Below are 26,382 nucleotides of genomic sequence, written 5' to 3'. Positions count from 1 at the left end.
AGCGGGACATGCTAAAGACTATATCCATCAGCAGTTCCCATTCTATTCAATGTCTCTGTTTCTAAGCCTGTAATTCTGCACCCTTGCTACAGTCCTCTACAGCTTGTTTAAGTCAGTTTTCTGGAAATTCATTTTCCCTACTTTTACTAGTTTCCTTTCTTCATTTCGTTGGGATCTTAAATTTCATTATCTTGGGGCCATTCTCATAGAAGATTTTGCTGGCCAGTTCATAGCCTCCTTCTTTGTTCTGTTTGTGCATCTGGCATTACTTGAGCTCCACCCTTTTCCCCAAGCCCAGCACGTGTTTATTCACTGTGTTGCTGGTGCAGAAGAGCTGGCTCCCGAAGCCCTCTGCTTTCTCACAAACATGCCTCTGTAACTGCTCTGGAATTGTCCTAACAAGGGAAGAAGAGCATGTCCGGTTTTAATTTTGTGAGGAAATTGATGTCTTCCCCCTCCCTTCCCTGCCACACTGTTAGCAGGCATCAGCTCATGGACTTGTGCTTATGTGCTCACGTCCTACCAGGAGGTCCCTAGTGGGGCTTTGAGGTTTGGCCGAGCCTGCTCTCCTCCTAGAGCAGGGCACACATCCTCTGCTCTCAGCCACGTGTAATCCTTCCTGTCTGCTTGCAAGTTGGGCACAAAGTACTGGTGCTTGGGCCCACCCTCTTCTTTAGTAGCAATTAACCTTTACTACAGAGCTTCCTTTGAAGTTTGCTCATGTTTTTATTACAAAACTGCAATGAGGAATATAATGGGGGGAAATGTCTAAATTTCTGAGTTACCTAATCTGTTCAATTCCCTAGTTGAGCTCCTCTTGGCAGTTGTTTCATGTAGTTATGATCTCAACCAGTCTGCCCGAGATCTCAAATCATGTTTCTGTCTCAGCCTATTTTTAAGATTAGAGAGCTATTACACACACCCCCCCCTACACACACATTGCAAATACACATGGATGTGTGTATTATATGCATATATGTGTACAGTTGAGTATAAATAATTAACTTCTTACTTCATAACTACAGAAATCAGTCTTACTTTATAGTCAAACTATGTATATATGCTCTTAATAAATATTAAACTTTTTAGTTGCTAAATATTTTCTATCAATGAACTAATGTGAAGAGTAGAGAGAAAAATTATTCATGTTACTATCACGAATGATAATGCTGAGTGATAAGTATTATGATGGGCATTAATGGTGAAACTCAGGATTTTGAATGGCATCTGCCCAGATTTTGCAGTTAAACTAGACAGAAAGGCCAAAAGAAACAAATGGTGAGTTATATAAAACCCACAAAAAGAGAAGGCATTTAGGCCAGGCTTGCAAATAAGAACCAAAGAATTACGAGTGAAAATGGCATTTTTTTTTTTTTTCTAGGCTGCCTTTCACAGGCGCTCAAATAAATGAAATAATTTTTTTTTCTGCTTTTCACTCAGCAGTAAATCACTCATTGGTAATCCAAGGTTGGTAGAAAAGCAACTACGAAACTCAAAGAAAATTCAAGAGAATCTTTTTTTCCCTTCTGTAGCTAAGGACTTTCTAAGAAAAATGTAAAAATCACAGAAGAAATATAGACTTAGTTCCATAAAAGTTAAAAAAAATTGAAATACCAAATGGCAAATTGTCTACTGGGAAAATTTAAAATACAATATCCAAGGGCTAATTTATTTATCATTAATAAGACAGACATAAAAGCCTAATTAAAAGTGGGAAAAAACAATGAACAATTTGCAAATAAAGAAATTTGAATGACAAATAAGAATATTTAGTTTCTGTAATCAACTGAGATGTGAATTAAGCAGTAATAGATAATTTTCTGCATTAAAAACAAGACATAATAATAATTGACAGTATAATTTGTAGGAGTGTAAATTGCGATACACTTTCTGAAAAGCGATCTGTCAATACCCACTAAGTTTTCTTATAGGAATCTAACCTAAGGAAATTGAAATGGATGAAAATAAAAATTTATGTTAAGGAAGGCTCATTTTCATATTTATGATATCAGAAAATTAGAAGCAACATAAATAAAATCCATGGAAATAGTTCAGCTATTGTGGATTCACATAATGGAATATTATACAGCAATTAAATGTAGTTTTAGAAAATAGTGAAATATACAAAAGCAAGTGATTATAATAAACTATAATGAAGTGAAAAAGTCAAAAACCAAACTATTCATATATTGTGGCTACAATTTTGATAAAACAAACAAACTTTAAAACATATCTTTAAGGATCAAAAAACAAGTTGCCTAAGAGTTAAAGGGAGGACTGGGTTTGGACACCCAGCTAGTCTCAGCTGACTTTGGATCTATTGAATATCAGGTCCTACATCTGCAAAATGGAAGATTATTCTTATCATCATTTTCTCACTGGATTGTTTTGAGCATTAAAATGAGAAAATGTAGATACATCTATGAAAGTTACTAGTATTGGTATTATTTCTGCAACTTCTTCTCTTTGAAGATTCTGATATGTTTTCAAAATGGAATACTTTTCAAGTGGAAACTTATGGTAGTTAATCAAAGACACATATAAATAAATATAATATAATCAAAATGTGGCCTTTCCCTTGGTCTCTGAGGAAATTAGAACACTTAAAATTTGAATCGAAAAGGTTGATTTCCAAGAGCAATTTCCCAAATCATTTGTCTCAAATCCAACAATATGCTTGTCTTTCTTTCCTCATTCAGTTAATGGCATGCCTAAAGGATGCATGAAGCAAATTACAGTAGCAGACAGCTCAGCTCCAAGAAGTTACAAGGGTTATTTATCTTTATGGGACCACTGATATATATGGCACTTCTTACCTGATACTTACCTATTGTAAGTGTGCCCAATCTGTCAGTGTGATATCTGAGAAATGCTTTAATTAACTATAGTTATAGCTGAGGGAAAGGATCTACCAATTTTTTCCCAATAACAGAGATTTAATGGGAATATGATAATTGAAGTAATTTATCATTTAGATGAAATGTTTTAGCAGCTTTTTGGTTAGCTCTTGAGTAACATATATGGAGGCATTAGTTTATTTTGGTTTATACAAATATTCAATGTGGTATGATAAACTGCATTTGCTGTTGAAAATTTCATAATGCTAGATTACATTGAAATATTTTTGCTTGTTTTAATACATAAAACTCAGCAGCTTAATATTTTCACTTTTGTCATCACAGCCTTTTTAATATTTAATTTGGATGATACTAGATTAAAAGTGGCTTGAAAACAAATTGCCTGCGCTTGCATGGCTATTTAGTGCTTGCATATGGATGAATAGGTCCATGAGTTCTTGTGGATTTGCTTGACCTATATAAGTTGTTCTTTAGGTTTAATTGTACATTTTTGTCATTGTAAGCAGAATTGCATTCAGGCTTTAAGTTCAAATTCTTCTGTGCAGCTGCCTGGGCACACATGAATGTTTTGTCTCCACAGGAACAGAAATCTAAATGCACTCACTTAGATTATGCATTGGGAGAGTTTGTGGGTAATTCAGAGGTCACTGTATAAGCTATGCCATTGGGAGGGCACAGATGGGCTTGTCGTCTCTATGCTTTTTTTTTTTTTTTTTTGACACAGGGTCTCACTGTGTTGCCCAGGCTGGAGTGTAATAGTGTGATCTCAGCTCATTGCATCCTCTGCCTCCTGGGCTCAAGCAATTCTTGTGCCTCAGCCTCCAGAGTGCTGGGACTACAGGCATGCACCACCATGCCCGGCTAATTTTTTGTACTTTTGGTAGAGATGGGATTTCGTCGTGTTGCCCAGACTGGTTTCGAACTCTTGAACTCAGGCAATCCGCCTGCCTCCCAAAAGTGCTAGGTCTCCCAAAGTGCTAGGATTACAGGCGTAAGCCACCACACCTGGCCTCTATCATTTTTTAAAGATCACTTTCATGAAACTGAAAGTATGACTGATTTGACTCTTTGAGGAAGTAGGGGAAATTTTACTGACCTTTAATAGATAATTACTGGCGGAATACTGTTCTATTTATTTTGGTGCCTTTTGGTTTCCTCCTGCTTACATGGACACATTTACAGAGTACACAATGTTTTACAACTTATATTTCTCAAGAAAAACACAATTCTAACAATGGGGGAGAAATCTCTTTCAGAATAACTTGGCATTTGCAGTAGTAAGTGTTACAGTTCTGAAGAGATGTTTTTCTAGGTTTTTACATGTGCTAAGACCATTAGTGAGCTTTCAAATATGAGGTTGAAGTGCAAAACCTCCCTGAAGGATAAAATTAGATGGACTTTTCGAGTATGTTTGGACCTTAAAGTATACTTCTCTGATAATATTTCTTTGCAGAATTATTAAAATTGTTTCCTTTGATGTTGGGTTTGGAGAAAAGTTGGTGATTCATCACATTCTATTTCTATAGGTTTAAAGGTGCTTTGTAGGATCAAAAGTTTCCTATACTTGGTAAAAAAGTATTGACTTGGATTCATAGTTTAATAAAATGATATGTTAGATTAATTATATATTTAACAAGTATTCATTAAACACCTATATGCGGATCACTTGGACAATTCCGAAAAGGTGAGAGTCCTAACATCTCCCATCACGGACCTATTTCCTAGTTGGGAACTAAACAGTCATACACATTAAACCCTAAGCAGCAATGCATGGTACTTGATTGCCAAACTGAGGGATGAAATTATGTAATAATTCAAGGAAGGGAATACTAGTGTTAAATGAGATGGTGATAGGACCAGCTAGAACTTGACCCAGGAGGATGGCCAGAAGTTTGTTGGGCAGTGGAGCAGAGAGAGGAGTGGCAGGCAGGAAGAAGAAATACTCACTGAGCTCAGAAGAGAGTAATAAGCTTACTCTAGCTTGGGGGTTCCCTTTGAGGACCACTGAGAATCAGATGGAAAGGAAGAATGGTTTCAAAATGACAGAGATTTTAGTCCAAGCCTAAGAGGTTTATACTTTACCTGCAGACACTGGAGATTATTGAAGGCTGTCAAACAGGAAAATAGGTCTGCCAGGAAGGTAAACTCAGCAGTGTTAAATAGGCTCAGTGTTGATGGATAGTGGAAAGAAGCTGGAGGTTGAGACCCATTTAAAGGACTATGAAAATATTTAGGTGTGAAAATGTGGATTTGAAAAAATTGGATGAAGGTTAGAATCTTGCAAGAACATACAGCATTTAGTGAATGAACAGTTTGGAAGATAAAGGAGAGAAAATGGCTATGTTATTTCAAAGCCTCAAACATGGATAATTAAGGAAAAGATAGTATTCATAGTAGAAAGAGGAAAGTGAACAAGAGAATCAATTTGAGGGCAGATGATAAGGTACAAGATTTTGGACATGCTGAACTTGAATGATAATGAGCTTGTATGTTGAGAACCTATGTCCCATAGGTATAAGATTGGGTTCTGGAATTCAGTTGTATGCTTGGTTTAAATGGCATTATCTTAGTGTTTGAACCAAGAACCAAGCACCTCATTAAACAATACTTTTGCATGTACTATCACTTTACCCTTCACAAAACTTTAAGAGACAGGAGTCATTACTTGATGGGCAATTGCTAATGAGTGTTATAGTTTGTTACAATAATGAATCTGAATAATGAAGGTCTTCTATCTTCTAGCCCGATAAACTCTCTTAGAAGACTTTAATTTATAGAACTGCAGGATTGGTAGTGTCTTAAAGGTCACCTAGTATAATCACCAACTTGATGCTGAAATGTCTCCACATCATCCTTAACTCATGGTTATGCAGGCTATAGTAGAACCCTGATCATGCAGCTGGAGGCAACCCATTTTACCTTTTTTTCTTTTTTTTGAGAGGGGCTTTCACTGTCTTGCCAGGCTGGTGTGCAGTGAAACAATCATAGCTCACTGCAGCCTTCTCTAGCTCAAGCAATCCTCCCACCTCAGCCTCCCAAGTAGCTGGGACTACAGGTGCATACCACCACATCCAGCTAATTTTTCAAAGTATTAACTTTTGACTAGCTCAACTGAAGTCTGTTTCTTTGTAATTTTCACCCGTTTTTCTTAGTTCTTTCCTTGAAGTTCTATGAATCAAATAAATCAGGTATGACTTTTGATTTGTAATCCTAGCAGACAAGAAACATGTGTTCATTTGCTTTGAGACAACTGAAATCCCCATTGACTGGTTTCATAACCATCCCCATACAAGTTTCATAGAGGTCTTAAGGTCTCACATGGTCCACTCGTTTACTTCAAGTATGATGCCGTGCTGCTTTGGGAGTCCTCAGGGCCTCGGTGCTCAGTGCCCTGTACCCTAACTCCTAGCTACCTAACCCTGCTGTCTGCTTGAAGGGCTTGCCACCTCCTCAGATGCTGTTCCGTGAAGATGAGCAGTACCCCATATAAAGCATTTCTGATCTCCCTCATTTCTCAGTCTGGAGGAAATTCTGTCTTTTTGGTGCATCTCAAGAGACCCTTCCTCTCTCTTTCCCTGCTGGAAAATTTACCTAATTTCTTTAACTATTTTAGCTTTTACAAATATCCAGAGGCATCACCGGCTTCAAGTAACTTTAACTTTCTGCTCTGCATAAGTTACTGAGGCAAGGAAGTACCAAGGGCTTGGTGACATGTTCAAAATTGGAAAGGAAATACAGAGAAAGAAAAAACACAAATTAATATTCCAATAAATAATCCTGCCACACACATTTAAACCTTGTTGCACATGGCAGCCTTTGGAATCTTTGATGACTCTCCTACATTTATTCCAAATAACATTGCATGACAAAACTTTCTAATATATCTTAGAATCCTGTCAGCTCCCAATTTGGGATTGTTTGAGTGTTGTAGTTACACACATGTTTACTTCTTGTCTGTACTTTAGTCAGACCATTAATGAAGTTGCTGATTGTTTCCCAGATGGATAATGAATTGAACTAGCCCGTGCAAGTATTGACAATTGAGGATTAGCTCATTTGATTTATGGATTCACCACAGATAAACCACAGAGGCCATAATCTCTAGCCTCTCCCTGGCCTGTGAATAATAAAGATTTTAATGAAGGCACATCGCAACAATGGTCTTTCCTGTGCAACAATGGTCTTTCCTATTTAGCCTTCAAAGAACAACATAGTAAGGTGTCTACCCCTGTGGAATTTTGTCTCTTCAATATTAGAAGGAATTCATGAAGTTTTTATCTATTCACAGATAATGAGTGTGTATATGGCACCTACCCTGAAATACCCTTGGAAGAAATGCCAGATGCAGATGGAGTAGCCAGTACTCCCTCCCTCAATATTCAAGAGCCATGCTCTCCTGCCACATCCAGTGAAGCATTCACTCCAAAGGAGGGTTCTCCTTACAAAGCCCCCATCTACATCCCTGATGATATTCCCATTCCTGCTGAGTTTGAACTTCGAGAGTCAAATATGCCTGGAGCAGGACTAGGAATATGGACCAAAAGGAAGATCGAAGTAGGTGAAAAGTTTGGGCCTTATGTGGGAGAGCAGAGGTCAAACCTGAAAGACCCCAGTTATGGATGGGAGGTAAGACTGTATTTTGAGTTAACACATTTATATATTGCAGCTGTGTAAAGAAGAGATTGTTTAAGCAGCCACAAAATAAGCAAATTATATTTGTTACAATATGTTTTCAGTAGGTTTTTAAGAATAAACTTTCTGGCCAGGCGCGGTGGCTCACGCCTGTAATCCCAGCGCTTTTAGAAGCCGAGGCGGGTGGATCACGAGGTCAGGAGATCAAGACCATCCTAACGAACACAGTGAAACCCCGTCTCTACTAAAAAAATACAAAAAAATTAGCCGGACGTGGTGGCGGGCGCCTGTAGTCCCAGCTACTTGGGAGCCTGAGGCAGGAGAATGGTGTGAACCTGGGAGGCGGAGCTTGCAATGAGCCGAGATCGCGCCACCGCACTCCAGCCTGGGAGACAGAGCAAGACTCCGTCTCAATAAATAAATAAATAAATAAATAAGCTTCCTTTACAATCTCACTTTTTAATAGAAACAATGTATTGATTAAAGGTATAGCATGATAGGAGGCAACCCAACCTAATATATTGTCAAAGAATAGTATTGATTTGAAAAAATACTAAAGGAAGAAGATACGATTTTATAGTTAATGTTTGGAAACATTGGCTATGATCATATGTAGCATGTGGCATTAGCAAACAAGCGTAATCATATGGCATGTTTATTGCATTTTATCTTTTTTGGGGTGGGGAGTTGGAGGATTGGAGGAAAACATTTGTTTTCTCTATTTTGTGGCTATAAGTTAATCTGGTTTTATTTTCATTTTGTGGTATGTTCTTCTAATACATTTTGCCTCTCTTTTGATAACCCTGCTTTAATTATACATGCTTTCAGAATGTCAGCACTGTACTCATCACTGAATTATGTTATGGTTCTTTATATTCAAATGATTTAATGAGTAATTTGTGCATCAAAACAGCACACAAAATGGTTATGAAAATTAGTCCCTTGTTTCAGCCATATTTTCCATAAAATCCATTTGGCAACATCTAAGAATTAGAAGTTATAGTCTGATTTAAGAATCTAAATTAAATTTATTTCAATAAAGGTAACTATGTTATTCTTCTGAGTGTAAGTTTTATACAGATTCAGTAGATATATATACTTTCCATTTATTTCTGTAGTTGGAAAACTTTTGTGCTTGACTCATAACATCATAATTTCTGGAAAATCTTGTCTCTATCTGAAAAACTTGTAGACAGTTTCTGCAGGGGTAAGATATTTTTTAGAGATGTGATTGACCTTTGGTTTCATAGCATTTCAGTAGACAGAAATCAGATAAACTAGATTTATTTTGGTATGTTTCCTTAATATTTATGATCATTAATAGAATATCTGGTTAGCTTTTAAATAGAAATGAATATTCAGTGCCTTCAGGACTTAATTTCAACTTTTTGTCCTCTTGCTTTATATGTATCCTCTTGTGAAATCTGTTCAAAATGCCATAATAAAAGCAATTCTTGTTCAAATTCTGAAATGCCAGGATCTGGCTTTCACATGATTCAAGTGAGAAATCCTTCCTTAGTTTCGTTCTTAACCGTAACCCCAGTAAAGCCGAGGTTTAGCTGCATTGCCTTTAGACACGTGTACTGATAAGAGAGTTTTTAAAAATCACTGTAGCATTAACTGATATGTGAGTTGAATACGTTTTAAACCAAATGCGTACAAACTTTACGTCATTATTGTTCATCTTAAAATAATGGCTATAAACATTCTAATAATAAGTAACTCATTAAACTTTTATTACAAAATCTCCAGAGTTAAGCAACAAGTGCAATACTCATCAAGATTATCCAGAAGGCTTGGAATAAACCACAGCTTAATAATGAAATCATTTTTCAATTACAGGTTTGGTAAATGCAGGACTGTGCCTTTTTAAACATAATGCCTATGGATTGGTGGATGAACCTGGGGAAAATTCTGCATTTGGAGGAAATTCAAAAATAATTATTTTTTCTCCTTGGAGTGAAATGTCTTCAACATATACACTGGCAAATATTTATCTTGAGAAATGTAAAATGATTCTTTTCATTATGTCAAAACTGAGTTGTTTTTATTGCTTGGAATTTAAGACACCTTTATAAAATAGTTCCTGACTTTTTGGCCAAAGATCACATATTCCCTTTCTCCTCTTTCTCCTTCAAGAATTCAGCTGATGGCTAATTCAGTAGTTTTTCCCATCATTTTAACAATTACTCTTCCTTTGGAGAATGTGGCTTGTCTGCTCTTTAGGTATTATGAAAAAAACCAAAGAAATGACTGTTCGTAATTTTGGCAAACTTGTTTTCCACAGAGGAGCAGTTGAGTTCTTGATTCTTGATTCTTCTTAGGTTTTTTTTTTTTTTTTTCTTTTAATCTTACCTAGTTAATACAAAACCCAATCATGATTAGCAAGGGCACTTTCTCAAAGGCATCTCACCCAACCCCTGCAGGATGACTTTTAATTGTCTGCATGTCATCTTTTTCTCAACTCTAGCTGGTTTTCCTCCTATATAGTTAGAGATAATTGTGATTAACTGGTGTGACCTCTCCTTTTCATATGCCTTTGTTTTTGAAAAAAATGATGAAGGAGAAAAGAAACCTCTTAGGCATCCTCACAAATTAATACAAACAGAGAAAATCCATGTTCAGCAAACAATTGTTGAGGGACTACTGTGCATCAGATTCTGCATTAAATGTTCCCCCAATGGAAACTCAGCCTATCATAACTGAACAAATCATTGCTGTCTCTAGTAGGACCCTTGCTCTTTTCTTTCTGCATAGCTCCCCTTCTTATACATTTCCTGTTTTAATAAATTCCATTGCCATCTGTCTAGTTGTTCAGTCCAAAAAAATGTGTCATTTTGACACATTTCTCTCCTACATCAACCATGTCTAATTTATGGTTTCTGTATTGTATTAAGTCCCCGAACTTTATACTCTTTCTTTCTTTCCTTCCTTCCTTCCTTCCTTCCTTCCTTCCTTCCTTCCTTCCTTCCTTCTTTCTTTCTTTCTTTCTTTCTTTCTTTCTTTCTTTCTTTCTTTCTTTCTTTCTTTCTTTCTTTCTTTCTTTCTTTCTTTCTTTCTTTCTTTCTTCTTTCTTTCTTTCTTTCTTTCTTTCTCTTTCTTTTTCTTTCTCTCTTTCTCTTTCTTTTTCTTTCTCTCTTTCTTTCTCTTTCTCTCTCTTTCTTTCTCTCCTTCCTTCCTTCCTTCCTCCCTGCCTTCCTGCCTTCCTGCCTTCCTGCCTGCCTTCTTTCCTTCCTTCCTTCCTTCCTTCCTTCCTTCCTTCCTTCCTTCCTTCCTTCCTTCCTTCCTTCCTTCCTTCCTTCTTTCCTTCCTTCCTTCCTTCTCTCTTTTTCTCTGTCTTTCTCTCTTTCTCTCTCTATAAATTACTTTGAGCAGTATGGCCAATTTCATGATATTGATTCTTCCTATTCATAAGCATGGCATATTTTTCCATTTGCTTGTGTCCTCTCTTATTTTCTTAAGCAGTGGTTTGTAGTTCTCCTTGAAGAGGTCCTTCACATCCCTTGCAAGTAGTATTTCTAGATATTTTATTCTTTTTGTAGCAATTGTGAACGGGAGTTCACTCACGATTTGGCTCTCTGTTTTTCTATTATTGTTGTATAGGAATGTTTGTAATTTTTGCACATTGATGTTGTATCCTGAGACTTTGATGAAGTTGCTTTTCACCTTGAGGAGTTTTTGGGCTGAGACGATGGAATTTTCTAAATATATAATCATGTTATCTGCAAACAGAGACCATTCAACTTCCTCTCTTCCTATTTGTATACTCTTTCTTTCTCTTGCCTGATTGCCCTGGCCAGAACTCCAATACTATGTTGAATAGGAGTGGTGAGAGAGGTCATCCTTGTCTTGTGCCAGTTTTCAAGGGAATGCTTCCGGCTTTTGTCCATTCAGTATGATATTGGCTGTGGGTTTGTCATAAATAGCTCTTATTATTTTGAGATACGTTCCATCAATACTTAGTTTATTGAGAGTTTTTATCATGAAGGGGTGTTGAATTTTATCGAAGGCCTTTTCTGCATCTATTGAGATAATCCCGTGGTTTTTGTCATTGGTTCTGCTTATGTGATGGATTACGTTTATTGATTTGCATATGTTGATCCAGCCTTGCATCCCAGGGATGAAGCCGACTTGATCATAGTGGATAAACTTTTTGATATGCTGCTGGATTCGGTTTGCCAGTATTTCATTGAGGATTTTCGCATTGACGTTCATCAAGGATAATGGCCTGAAATTTTCTTTTTTAGTTGTGTCTCTGCCAGGTTTTGGTATGAGGATGATGCTGGCCTTATAAAAAGAGTTAGGGAGGAGTCCATCTTTTTGCATTGTTTGGAATAATTTCATAAGTATTGGTACCAGCTCCTCTTTGTATCTCTGGTAGAATTCAGCTGTGAATCTGTCTGGTCCTAGGCTTTTTTTGGTTGATAGACTATTAATTACTGCCTCAATTTCAGAACTTGTTATTGGTGGATTCAGGGATTTGACTTCTTCCTGGTTTAGTCTTTGGAGGGTGTATGTGTCCAGGAATTTATTCATTTCTTGTAGATTTTCTAGTTTATTCGAGTGGAGGTGTTTATAGTATCTCTGATGGTAGTTTGTATTTCTGTGGGATTAGTGTGATATGCCCTTTATCATTTTTTATTGTGTCTACTTGATTCTCCTCTCTTTTCTTCTTTATTATTCTGGCTAGTGGTCTATCTATTTTGTCAATTAAAAAAAAAAAAAAAACAGCTCCTGGATTCATTGGTTTTTTTCCGAAGGATTTTTCATGTTTCTATCTCCTTCAGTTCTGCTCTGATCTTAGATTATTTCTTGTCTTCTACTAGCTTTTGAATTAGTTTGCTCTTGCTTCTCTAGTTCTTTTAATTGTGATGTTAAGGTGTCGATTTTAGATCTTTCCCACTTTCTCCTGTGGGCATTTAGTGTTACAAATTTCCCTCTAAACCCTGCTTTAGCTGTATACCCACTGTTCTTTCTACCTGGGAAACTGTTTTCCTCCCCATCCTTAGCAAGTTTGTATGCATTCCTCAAGTTTGCTTCTTCCATGATATCATCTATGATCTTTCTTTCATCCTCTTTTCTTTAGAGACAGGGTCTCCCTTTGTCTACGTCACACAGGCTAGAGTAGTTTGGTGGTGTGATCAAAGCTCATTGCTGGGCTAAAGCCATTTTTCGGCCTCAGACTCCCAAGTAGCTAGGACTACCGATGTGTACCACCATGACTCACTACTTAAAAAAAAAAACATCGTTTGTAGAGATGGGGCCTCACTGTGTTGCTCAGGATGGTCTCAAACTCCTTCCTCAAGTGATCCTCCTACCTTGGCCTCCCCAAAGTGCTGGGATTAAAAGTGTGAGCCACCATGCCCAGCCCCACTTTCTTTCTAATCACAATTAATTACTACCTAAATTTTGTCCCACCAAGAAAGGTGGATCCACTTACTAAAGATGAGGGTTTTCTTATGTTTTCTTCTAAAGATGGCCATTATGAGACAACATGGGAACTGCAAGCAGAGCAGTAGAAAGCAGGCTTCTGGGGTGAACTTCTTGGGCTAAAAACACTAAAACATTATGTAGTATCCAGATTATTTACCTAGCTTCCCTAACAAAGCAAGAGTTCTTAAGAGCTTGCACAGGTATATTCTCCTAGTGCAATGTCTTGATTGTGTTCCATATATATATTTTTAATCCCTCTGGCACTGTTCTGAAAATAGTACCATTGAATGAAATAAGCAGGCTGTATTAGTCAGCTTGGGCTACCATAACAAAATACCATAAACTGGGTGGCTTAAACAATAGAAATTTATATTCACACAATTCTGGAGGCTAGAAGTTCAAGATCAAAATTCCACCTGCTTTGGTTTCTGGTGAGGGCTCTCCTCTATGCTTGCAGACAGCTGTCTTCTCATTGCACCCTCATATAGCCTTCCTTTGGTGTGCATAAGCAGAAAGAGGGTTGGGGCAGTGGAGAGAGAGAGAGAAAACAAGCTCTCTGCTATCTCTCCTTATTAATATAAGGACACTAATCCTATTGGATTGGAGACCCACTCTTGTGACCTTATTTAACCTTAATTACATCTTTTTTTTTCTTCTTTTTTTTTTTTTTTTTGAGATGGAGTCTCGCTCTGTCGCCCAGGCTGGAGTGCAGTGGCCTGATCGTGGCTCACTGCAAGCTCCGCCTCCCGGGTTCACGCCATTCTCCTGCCTCAGCCTCCGGAGTAGCTGGGACTACAAGTGCCTGTCGCCACGCCCGGCTAATTTTTTGCATTTTTAGTAGAGATGGAGTTTCACTGTGTTAGCCAGGATGGTCTCGATCTCCTGACCTCATGATCCACCCGCCTCGGCCTCCCAAAGTTCTGGGATTACAGGTGTGAGCCACCACGCCCGGCCAATTACATCTTAATGGCCCTATTTCCAAATATAGTCCTAATGGGGGTTAGGGCTTCAACATATGAATTTTAGGAGGACACACGCATTCAGTCTATAACACAGACATTCAACAAATAATTGTTCAGTAGATAAATGAGTGAATAAATGGATAAATGAAAGAGTGGATGGATCAATATAGGATTATGTGACTCTGAAAGTGGAGGCAAGGAATGAGAGCTGAGGTAGTCCATGGAAAAATCTAGAATCTGGAATTTAGACATGTGTAATCTAGTCTTGCTAGTGTCACTAACTGTGTGATTCTAGGGAAACTACTCCGATTGATTGGTCTCTGCTTTTTATTTGGTCAATGAGTCAATAATAACTGCCTCATGATACCCCATTTCCATGATGTGATTATTATGCATAGCATGCCTCTATCAAAATAGCTCATGAATATATATGCCTACTATGTACCTACAAAAATTAAAAATAAAAACTTAAGGAAAAACTGCCCCATGTCATTAGCTGTTATATAATCAGAATTGAGTCGAGAAATGTGGAAGTCTCTTCAAAGAAAATTTTTAAAAGAGAAAGATCAAAGATAACATTATAAATAGGGGCCGTTTTTCTGAACTTTATTTAAATAATTTAAAAAATTGAATATATTTCCCAAGTAAGGTACTTTGGAAAATCCTTTGTTCATATGTTAGAGAAATAAGATGCTTTTGAAAACATAATTTATAGACCAAAATATATGGTCTGGTAAAAATAAGCTATAGATACCAGAAACATCATTTGTATGATTTTCTCTCAAACCAGTATTTATCCAACCAAGAGAAACTTTAAAAATAATATTAGCGTTTGGCAGCAACTGCCACCTCACAATGCATGTGACTTCTCTCCAACAAAAAGATCTTTAAAGACTTGGAATGTACTTGTCTAAAGGACTTGAAAATAATTAGTGATAGAAAGCTTTTTCTCAGGTTATGAACTTTAGAGTTACTGATTGATTTAGAATTACTGAGTGGAAAATAATTTTTTAGAGTTCTGTCAGTTTAAGATGAGGTTTTTGTCATGTTTCCTTCTAACAGTGGCCACAATGTAATAACATCGTAACTGCATGCGGAGCAGTGAGAAACAGGCTTCTCCTGGAGTGAGACTTCCTGGACTCAAGTCCTCCTCAGGTGTCCTGTGGGCTTGAGTGATTAGGAAAATTTTAATTAATTATCTGCCCCTCAGTTTATTTACATGTCACGTAGGAATAATAATTGTATCTAACCAATTAGAGCTGTTATAAGGGTAAAATGTAACGTTGTGTGTTAGGAACTTAGCATTGAACTGGTAGAAGAACCCAATAAATGTTAACAAGACGACAGCTGCAGCAGTTTGGCTAAAATGCAGACCTAGCATAGGGTTATTAGATAGGGCAAAGGCCAATTATTATATTTTATTGATTGATTTTTATAAGTTATTGCTCTTTTTCCAATTTCTTGTTTCCTAGAAGTTCAGTTATCCCTGGATGGTCTAATTATTTGACTCTGGGTTTGTTTGAAATGGAAGCACTCACATTGTTAATTTCCTAATTAACAATGAAAAGGAGGATTCAGGAGAGATCACAAACTTCTTTTTTTACGCCAAAGAACAATTTAGGTGGCTTAGTTTGTAATACTCTGAGATAGGCCATTGAAAGAAGTAAAAAGTTTGCTTCTTTAAAATATTGCCTTGCAGCACATTTTCTTTGCCTATCTTTATTATCATTGGACATTACAAAACGCTGCAAGTATAAGTCCGTTGATGATGCACCTATCATATGCCAGACCCAGGGTTGTGTTAATCTCACCCAGCATTGCTCCAAATTAGTTTAATCAGTTAAAATACTGGCTGTGAACTTAGCTTTTCTTCTTTCAAAGATACATACATTTACGCATAGAACATAATGATGTGAGTAAAGAGTGCATATCTCTTATGTTCCGTTAAATAGGTGGAAAGGAATAGTGGAAACAGATTATACTGGAGTCAGAAATTCATTAACTAATTTTGAAGCAATGCTTGGGCAATACATTATGTTCCAACAATGTAATCCTAAAATGAGATATTACAATGAAGATGTGCTTCCTTGAGTCATTTTAAAAATATATAGTTCTCACACTTTTAAGTTTGTTTTAGATTCTTCAGTGACACCTTACATATTGAAACATGCAATCTATGTTAACTAAGACATGAATATTCATTAAAATGGCAACAACAACAACATTGCACTTTTAAGATACCTAACAACTGTGGTCAGCGTCAGGAGGCTGACAAATAATGTATGCTTGATAATGAAGAATAATGAAATAATTTGAGATTTTAGAGATATGCAACGGATTTCTTGTGTTTGTTTTATTTTTTATTTTTTGGCTTTATTGAGGTATAATTGGCAAATAATAATTGTATACATTCAAGGTGTACAACATGATGTTTTGATATGCATATACATTGTAAAATGACTACTACAATCAAGCTAATTAAGATACCCATAACCTCATGTAGTTACCTTTGTGTGTGGTGTGTGTGTGTGTCTGTGTGTCTGTGTGTGTGTGTAGTGAAAATACTTAAGATCTACTCCCTTATGCAATTTTCAGGTATACAATACATTATTATTAACTATAGACATAATGCTGTATATTAGGTCTCCAGAATTTATTCATCTTACAAGTGCCAGTTTGTACCTTTTAACCAACATTTCCCCATTTCCTCTACCTCCTAGTTCTTGAGAACAACCGTTCTACTCTCTGTTTCTATCATTTTTTACTTTAGATTCCACATATAAGTACAATCATGCAGTATTTGTCTTTTTGTGTTTGACTTATTTCACTTAGCATAATATCCTCCAGGTTTGTTCACATTGTCCCAAGTGGCAGAGTTTTCTTCTTTTCAAAAGCTGAATAGTATTCCATTGTGTATGTACCACATTTTAAAATCATTCATCCATCGCACTTCGGTTTTTCTATATTTTGGCTACTGTTGATAATGTTGCAATCAATGACTATGTGAGTGCAGATGTCTCTTCGAGATGGTTATTTTATTTACTTTGGAAATATACACAGAAGTGTGATTGCTGGATCACAAGGGAGTTGTATTTTTAGTTTTTTGAGGACTCTCTATAGTGTGTTCCCTAATGCCTATTCCAGTTTAAATTCCTACCAACTGTATATGAAGAGCCCCTTTTCTCCACATCCTTGCCAATAACAGTCATTCTAACAGTTGAGAGGTTATATCTCATTGTGGTTTTTTGATTTGCATTTCCATGATGATTAGTGATATTCAGTATTATTTGATATACTTGTTGGCTATTATATGTCTTCTTTGAAAAAACATTTATTCAGGTCCTTTGCTCATATTTAAATTGAGTTATTTTATTATTAATGTTTTTTGCTATTGAGTCGTATGAGTTCCTTATACATTTTTGTATATTGGCCCCTTGCCAGACAGATGGTTTGCAAATATTTTCTCACATTCCATAGGTTTTCTTTGCTTTTGTTGATTGTTTCCTTTACTTTGCAGAAACTTTTTAGTTGGATGTAGTCCCACATGTTTATTTTTGCTTTAATTGCCTATGCTTTTGGGGTCATATTAAAAAGTATTATTGCGAAGACTAAGTCATGGAGTTTTTCTCCTGTATTTTCCTCTATAAGTTTTATGATTTCATGTTGTAGGTTTAAGTCTTCAGTCCATTTTGAGTTGAGTTTTTTGTATGGTGTGTGATAAGTAAGGATCAAATTTTATTTTTTGGAGTTAGATATTCAGTTTTCTCAGCATCATTTATTGAAGAGACTATCCTTTCCCCATTATGTGTTGTTGGCACCTTTCTTGAAGATCTGTTGGCTGTATATGTGTGGCTTTGTTTCTCGGCTTTCTATTCTGTTCCATTGGTCTATGTGTATGTTTTTATGCCAGTTGCACTAGATGTCTTTGAATAACAATATTTCTCCCCTAGGTCCCTTTAGGTCAGCTTGGGCACAAAATGAATTTTGACTGGTTTGCATTTATTTTAGGGAAAAAGTTTAATTTATTTATGAGAAAGCAAGCACACTTGACAAGTTGCATACTCTTAACACTAGATAGCTAAGAAGTGAAGTCTAAATGGTTCTAAAATGAAGAGGAAGACTACCAGCTATCAAAAAGGTTGTCTTTGATGTATAGTTAAGAAAGAGAAATGTAGTATAATCATAAATGTGTATTACTATAAAAGCCCACATTACAAAGTATTTAAGTCTTTGCAATATTGTTTTTAAAATAGTAAATATAGTTTGGATATTCAATTTTATCTTGTGAGGAATTAAAAACAGAGAAAATGCCAAGAGAAGTGAGGACTAGTTAATGGGACCCTGAGTTTGAATGTCCTTAATACCCACGGAAACATTACAGATTCTCTTAGAATATAATGAAATAAAAAAAGGGCTGGGTGAGGTGGCTCATGCCTGTAATTCCAGCACTTTGGGTGGCTGAGGTGAGAGAATCAATTGAGCCCAGGAGTTTGAGACCAGCCTGGGCAACATAGTGAGACCCCATCTTAAAAAAAAATTAAAAATTAGCCTGGCATGGTGACACACACGTGTAGTCCCAGCTACTTGGGAGACTGAGGTAGAAAGATTGAACCCAGGAGGTCAAGGATGCAGTGAGCTGTATTCATCCTAATGCATTCCAGCCTGGGCAACAAAGCAAGACCCTGTCTCAAAAAAAACAAAAAACAAAAAACAAAAAAACCCCTGCAATCAAGTTTATAGACATTTACCCTCCAGAAGCACCATGGACTATCTCTGGTTTTGACCTGGGCTCAAGAGGGACCTTCTTTCTTATGGAAAGGTCAGCTGTCCCCTTTCCTACATTCACATATGCTCTGTCAATACCATGAGGCTTGCTTGCCTTATTCTTTCTTCTACGAAAGGTATCAATGAAGTCCAGCATGTCTATTCCTCTTATTGCTGTTTGGGCAACCTCTAATACTTCCAAAGAGTAGTTGGTGATGTGAGAAAGTCTGATGTCCAAATTTAAGAAAAATTCCTCAAGTATGGGGTATCTTCTGTTTTGCCTTGTCTGCCTTGGTGATCAACCAGAATTTGAATGTGAATTAATCGTTTTTCCAAGGAATGTTAGGTGATTCTTCTTCTGGTTAGGAAACCTCATATAAATTGTTTATCACAAAATAAACCCTCATGAGTTTCTTTCTTATTATTAACCCCCATACTTGCATGATTATTGCTTCCCTCTTTAGCCACTAAGTCAATAGTAAAACTCACAAAAAAATATTCAGGAAAGAGCCTCTTTTAATAGTTTTGACAGTTGTCTAGGATTTGGCACTTCCAGGGACAGAGATTCTTTATAATGCTTAATATTCCAGAATACTTAATTGAGACCACTGCATCAGAATATTCTATTCTCTATGCATTTTCCTTGAAGATAAATTAAGAAGCAGTGAGAAGTAATAAGAAGTAACCAATTCAAATCTATCTCAGAAGGATAGGAGTTGGTTCGCTTCTTTGCTCCCTAGTTCGTTCATCAAATGAAGGTAGCAACATGAAAAGCATTTGTTCCAATAATGATGAGTAGGTAGTATGAAAAAATGGGGAGTAGGAGGGGAACTGTAACTGTACACTATTCCATTTGAATGATAAATAAAATTTTTATTAACATAGTATCTTAACATCTCAAAGTTTATTTACATTGATAGAATCATACAATCATTTTGATAAAATGCTTCTCTTTATACATAATTCTGTCCAAGGTAGTGATTTTTAAAATGAATTATTTCAGCTATAGGCAAATTCAGTAAATAAATACTATGCTCACTTTTGCCCTAGAACCTCTTTTGGTCTTTCATGATGTAACCGAAACTGAAGATTGGTAAAATATTGTGTGCTTTTTAAGATTATTTTCTGCATGTTAATTAGTAGAATTATCAAGCTAAAAAATCACAAAGGGCAAGAATTGGTCGACTATCATTAGGACAAAGAATAATATAAAAAGACGTGTGCAAATAGATACCAAAAGCTCCGTCTTTAAAGTTGATATTCCATAAAAGATGCTCATAAAGCACAAGAAATTTGACAGTACCTTTGTTTAAAAAAGATACTTGCTTGCACTGATGGATGGTAAAGCAAACAGTACACAGAATAGCTTATCTCACTGAGGTGCTCCACGGCATAGCTGTGGACCCACATGACCTAAGGAGATCTCAGAGATATCTTCTCAGAGGGAAATGCATGCCCAGGAACCAGACAAACAGCTTCAGGAACAATTGAAAATTAATTGTATTATTGTTGTTCATGCCACCCACTGCCAATAGACTACTTGCAGATCCAGCCCCATCACACTGGTGAACATTTATTCCAGCAGCTTTCAGACCAGATTTTATTCCACCAGTAGAGTGCTGCTGAAGATACAGAAAATAATTTGTTTGTACTTCTCAATCTAATCCTAGGAAGTCAGCCATAGAATGTCACCTGATACAGAAACAATGTGTCCAGAACCCACACTGCACAATCTTGTATACCATCCCCTATGACACACAGGCAAATACACATGCCTTCTTGCTTTTAATATTCACCATTTTGGAATCTACCAGTACTGTACTTGATACCTGATGCTTTCTTTAGGTAAGCATATAAATCCGGGTGCCTTATAGTCACACCTTGGCAGTAACTACAAAAAATTTTGTTTAAGGCCGATCAGCTTCTGCCCATCCCCACAAAAACATTAAAAAACAAATCACCTATCTTCCAGAAACATCACAGGGGAATTCCATGTCTAATATTCTGCAAAACTTAAATTCACTCTCCCTGTATATCTCTGCAATTCACTTTCTTAGTCTTTCAGTATCTCGCACATCCAGCAGGTGCTGCTTTCAGACTCTCTTCTCTCAAAATTCTCACTATCCTCATAATTCAGCACTCTGCCTTTCTAGTTTTTCAGTCATATAGAGACATTTATTCAATATAGTCTTTTTCTATTCTCTGGGTTACCCAGCATCTGGATTTGGCTAACAAAAGAAGACCTAAGAGTTGATTCAGGAGGACTCCTTCCTCCTGGGGGCACAGTGGGCAGCAGATAATGATTACAGTTTCAACCTCTGCTCTGAAACCTCTTTTATTCTTGCCATGCCTACACTTAGGGTTTTCGTTTCATAGAAGATGTGTGTGCATATACTTTCTATGACTATTGGCCAGTCAGTTCATGTCACAGACCCATGGGAGGTGGATGCTTTGTGCCTCCTACCAACTGGCTGACAGTGTTGTTTTCCTCTGACACTGCAGCTGACCTCACAGGCTTCCCAGGTGTGCATGGCATGGCAATGAAACCTCACTGGTTGGCAGCCACAGGTGTGCATGATTTGCTTTTTCTTTTTTCGTTGTTTAGATTCTTGTGGTAGGAATTCAGCAGGTGTGTGATGCCAGCATAGAATCTCCACCCTGGCACAGAGGCCAGCTGCCCTCAAAAAGAGGTACTTCTTGTTAGTCTCGCAACACTACTGGCCTGAATCCCTGTTTTCCTGGAAGCCTCACCCAAGGGAAAGACTCTGACTAACCAATGAATTGTATAAACTCATCACAGATGAGCATGAACCAATTTTTCAGATGAATATGAGTCTCCTTATGTGAACGTACGATACAGGTAGGAGCAGGTTACCTGGCTTTGAACTCAAGTTGTTTTTTCCCTAGTTTGAGGTGGTATTATTGCAATTACAGGGATGTAGGAAATCCTGGACCTGGTTTCCAAAGGGATATAAGCCATCCTAGAGTGCTGTTGTTGACATATAAATTTCTGCTCACGTGATTGAGACTAAACAGTAGGAGCACAGATGGAGAGTGATCTTGTGTGGAGTTCTTCCATCTTCCTGGAATCTCCCCAGGAAGTCATCAATCCTGGGACCCAACCAGTTCAGTGTAGGGCATGGTAAACCAGAAGGTCATTCCAGACCTCATCTAGCCTTAGTGAAGGGTGGGGAGAGATTAGCTACAGTAACACTGTTTGAGAGAACCAGATAGAAAGAGAAGGAACGCAATTGCTGTCAGTCTAAGTCAGCAGTGTACGGCTGAAGCCAGTTAACCTTTTCTAGTCCTCTCTCTCCCTTACCTTACGAAGGCTTCCCTTGGCTGGCTCATGATATCTAAAAAAATAGATACTTGATAGATAAATATCTAAAGAAATAGAAACACAAACCTTAGATTACTCAGTCTTTCTTTGTCATAGAAAATATCTAAAGATATAGAAACACACACCTTAGATTACTCAGTCATTCTTTGTCGCAGACCCTTTCCCAATTTTTCTCTTCAGAGTGTCACTTGGAGTTCATTTGATGTTGCTTTTACTTGCTTGCATAGGTGGAGGCTTGGGGGCAGGGAGGCCACATAGTGATTTTCCCTCTGGACTCCCATACCTCTCTGAATATAAGCACTGGTGAGGAATGAGTCAGGGATATTGCCCCAGAACACACCCATATAGTATGGATATTAAATAGAAATACAGAAGCTTGATGCCATTTTGCCTTCATCTCCAAAATAAATCTAATTGCTAATTCCCTTAGGTAATACAAATGTACCACAATGCCATGGTGACACATGTCAGAGGAGCAATTGTTCCAAAGGGCAGCAGATGGGATCTATAAATCATACCTGGGTAAAGGAAATGTCACATGTGAGTATTAGATAGTCAGTAGACTAGTCTCTGTACCTGCATCTTAACTTTTAAAATGCAGATATGTATTTTAACATGCATTTGATATACAGTCACTAGTTGAAGAGAAGCGACTATACTACTCCAGGGAAGTAAAGATTAAACATCATGCGAAATGTTAAAAATCTGTTTTACATTTGTTACCCTTTTGCAATGTTATTTCATATCCGTCTTTAGCTATCGCTGATACGTTAATTAGAGCATTCCTTAAGACTACAGTTCTTCTGTAGTAACAAATAAATAAGATAAATCCCTTACATTGAGCCCCAGGATTGAGAAGGGTCAGTGGTGTGTCTAGCACTTGCCTAGAGCTTACTTTATATCCGAGTCATTATCTCCTGCAAGAGACGAGGAGAGATAAAAATAGATTTGTTGCACAATGGATGATACTCAAGAAGAAAAAGAATTATCATTATGTTTAATAAGAGAACTGACAAGCAATCATAATTCTTTCCATTAAGTAAATATGTTAGAAAAAATTTATTATGAAATGACACATTATGCGAGCCAGGAATCAAAGATGACATCCTTGCATTAAATACGGTAGATGCCATTAAGGAAAACAGTCAATATGTCACTAAGCCATGGCCTGTAAAAATTAAATTGATTTGGTAAATGTAAGTAAGATAGATCTGTTTGCTTTCATCATCAATTTTGAGTGGGTGAACAGGTGATGTCACCAACCTGGGAGCGATAAAGATGCAGGACCATCTGGAAAGGCAGGTGATGAATGGGCAACTGCTTTTGGATAGTGACAGTGCTGTGGTACTTTGTCACTTGGGATGCAGTACTTAATAACTTTTCAATACCATCATAATAAATTTCACTGCCTTATTAATATAGAAATGGTGAGTTATTTCCATGATGGCGAGTGTAAATAACTGGAGATGCAGCCGTCAAAAGCTGATTGTTTGGGCATGTTTCTTTAAGCACACAGCTGACTCGTGATAATCAACCTATGTCTATACCAGTAGAGTTTATTGCACTTGTCAAAGGAAAAAGTAGTATTATTCAAAATTATATGAAGCTGTAATAAACAAGTTTAATATATTATCAGACTTTTCCTATAAGTTTCCAAACATGAGGCAATAAATCATTTTTAATAATGTCTTTTCATGTAAAATAATGTCCTTATGCAGTAATAATGTCCTTTTTTAACTATTAACAAAACAGTCAACTTCTTTGTATGTGTTTTAAAGGGTATTTTTATTTGTACTTTTCAATCACTGGAACTCTGTGGAATGAAACCCTTTTGCAAATAAAGAGCTAAGGCAGGAACCTTAGAACATTTCATTAACAAGCTCAAAAGTTGCTGAGTACAGGCCATGTCACACGTTCCCATTTTAATTGAACAGATGTACTTAAGAGTAAACCACAGCAAACGCAATACAGACAAAATTATAAACATGTGTCACTAAGAAGCAGGCAGGAAAGAGCCTCTGATGAGCATCTGTGTGTATTTTATGAAGCCAAAGACTACCACTTCGTAAGTTTGTCACTGATGTCTCCAGTTTAATGAGGAGAAACAAAATATGTAGATAGGTGTAAGTTGAAGATGAATTACTAGATCAATCACTTAGCACCATTCAGAGTGTCTGCCATTGTGCGGCGGGAAAATAATGAGATCTGGGATGCTGTTCTTATTTATATACTGAGTGTTCAATCTGGTGGTGGAATATGGAAAACTTCCTCTTTCATGTCACTGTGGTCTTTATATGGTTTTTCGGTCAGGCTGACTTTTAATTCTGACATTGTCTTTCAGGCTGCAGTCTACCAGCCTCTTAAATGAAATGCCTCTCCACCATTTCTATTACTGCTGAAAAGAGAGCCAGCAGTCTATTAACAGGCAATAAAGTTCAGGAAGCCCAGGACTCATTTCTTGGGTCAGAGGTGAAAATTGCATACTAAATGAAACAAAGGTGTGCCTTGATCGCTCAAGAAGCAGCACCAGAAAGAGCACACGTGTTGTTAGCCAGAAGTCTCCCACTTAAAGGGAAAGGAATAATTGTAATAATGTTGGCCGATGGAGTTAAGTACTCAGTTGAGAGAAATTATATCAATCTGACAAATATAGCCTTCACAGGAGATAAAGTCTCTAATGACCTTAAATGCATATATTTATCATTTAATTCAACAAGCCTATTCCCTTGGGCTTTGGACCAACTGCATTTCCTCTAAAGTTTAGAAATTTTTTAGTAGCCCAGAGAATAATGGCCATTTGTCAGAGGGTTTCAAAGCTAAACACAGTTGGAAGCAAAGGACAGGAGGGAAAAAAATGGCTAATAGAGTCTTTCCACCTCAGAGAATATTAATAGGAAGTTTTGTTGATGCATGAGCTGCGGTATTTCGTGGCTGAACAGTAGGTGGCACACAGGGTAGTGAAGAAATGGGGAAATTTTAATCTAAGCGATTTTCATCTGATTTCATTAACTTCCGAATATGTCATCAGTGTACACAGCACATTAATTTGCAAAAAAATAGGAACACTAAATAGTCATGAAATGTGCTAGTTAAATGTGGAAAAATCAAAAGGATCCCACAGAAATGGAAGCAGAAGGTCTAATGTTTCATCAGGTAAAGTGTGTGTGAAACAGGAAAGCCCCAAGAATAAAGGGGCCCTTGTGTATGGTGGGCTTTTCCTCACTGTTATTCTTGGTCTCAACTTGATGAAGTGTATTCGTGATATACACGAAGCACTGTGACTCTTGTGTCTCTCTTTGTGAGACTGTCCATGCCTTTGTTCCTGCTGTCAGTCAGTTGTTCTTTCTCTTGAGCAGCCACATTGGTAACCGCAGTATCTACTTGCAAATAGATTTCTGTAAAACCATATTATCCTTCAGGCCTTTACTCCTAGCCCCCACCCCTCTTTCCTCAACAATCTGGTCATTCATGTGGCATAGCTCCCTCACTTGCTTCTTTGCCATATGTCTAGTGGTTTGTGTTTCAGGGAGGTTGTGTGATACACTGGAATGAACACTGGGCTGGGTGCCAGGAACCTTGAATTCTTGCACAAGTCATACTTGGGACCTTGTAAAAGTCATTTGACTTTGCCCTCTGGAGTCTCACTAAGGTCTCTTGTAGCTGGAATTCTCTGAGTCTTCGAATTCTGTCTCTTACACCTGCTATTCAGTTCTTTTCATCCTTAAGGGCATGCTCTATATTGTCATGGCTTTGGAGGTTTTAATTTACTGTTGTTGAGAAAAGCCCAACAACAACAATAAACAAAATCTCCAAAATCATTACTTTTAATGGCAAAACTGCAATGACTTTTACACCAACCTAATATATTGGGGCATGTTTTGGTCTTTGTACCCTGCAAAGAATACAAGTTAACTTTAAATTGTATATAAAATAGATACTCATTTTGTTCTCCTGTGTGAAACTAGTGTCTAGTTGTGTTTTGTAAATCTGAAATCAAAGCACCTTTCATAGGTGCATCTCTCTGCATTTTATATGTTAGCAGAGAAGATGGCTTAAGACCAAAGCTTTGTTTCGAGAAGAGAGTAAATTGTTTAGAGAGAGAATTCTATTCCTAGCCATTTTTGAAAAGATATAGGTATGAACTGCATTCTTTCCCAGGGTATGACTTTAATTCAGCCTCAGTATTGCATTTGGTCCTCTCAAATGTAACATGGCTATAGTGGACTTTTGTCAACAACAGCAAAAGAGGCAGTATAACACAGGGACCAAGAATAGGGGTTCTAGAGATTCATGGACTGTGTTCAAATTCTCTACCACTGACTAGCTTTGTGACCGTAAGCCAGTGCTTAACCTCTTCTTGCCTCAATTTCCTCATCTTTTAAATGGTATT

General features: G+C 37.2%; 1 protein-coding gene across 9 annotated transcripts in view; it reads left to right on the top strand.

The window, feature by feature from the left end:
* Positions 1 to 26,382, top strand: part of MECOM (MDS1 and EVI1 complex locus) — a 594,443-nt gene that overhangs the window by 289,509 nt on the left and 278,552 nt on the right. For all 9 annotated transcript variants that reach the window (XM_050779936.1, XM_050779940.1, XM_050779948.1 and 6 more), the window contains exon 2: positions 7,147 to 7,484. In XM_050779936.1, coding sequence (XP_050635893.1) covers positions 7,147 to 7,484 — 338 coding nt within the window. The remainder of the gene's footprint in view (positions 1 to 7,146; positions 7,485 to 26,382) is intronic.

This window comes from Macaca thibetana, chromosome 2, assembly GCF_024542745.1.
Source record: "Macaca thibetana thibetana isolate TM-01 chromosome 2, ASM2454274v1, whole genome shotgun sequence".
Classification (NCBI taxonomy): Eukaryota; Metazoa; Chordata; class Mammalia; order Primates; family Cercopithecidae; genus Macaca; species Macaca thibetana.
Note: the sequence above shows the minus strand (reverse complement) of the source record. Positions and strands in the feature narration are given on the sequence as shown.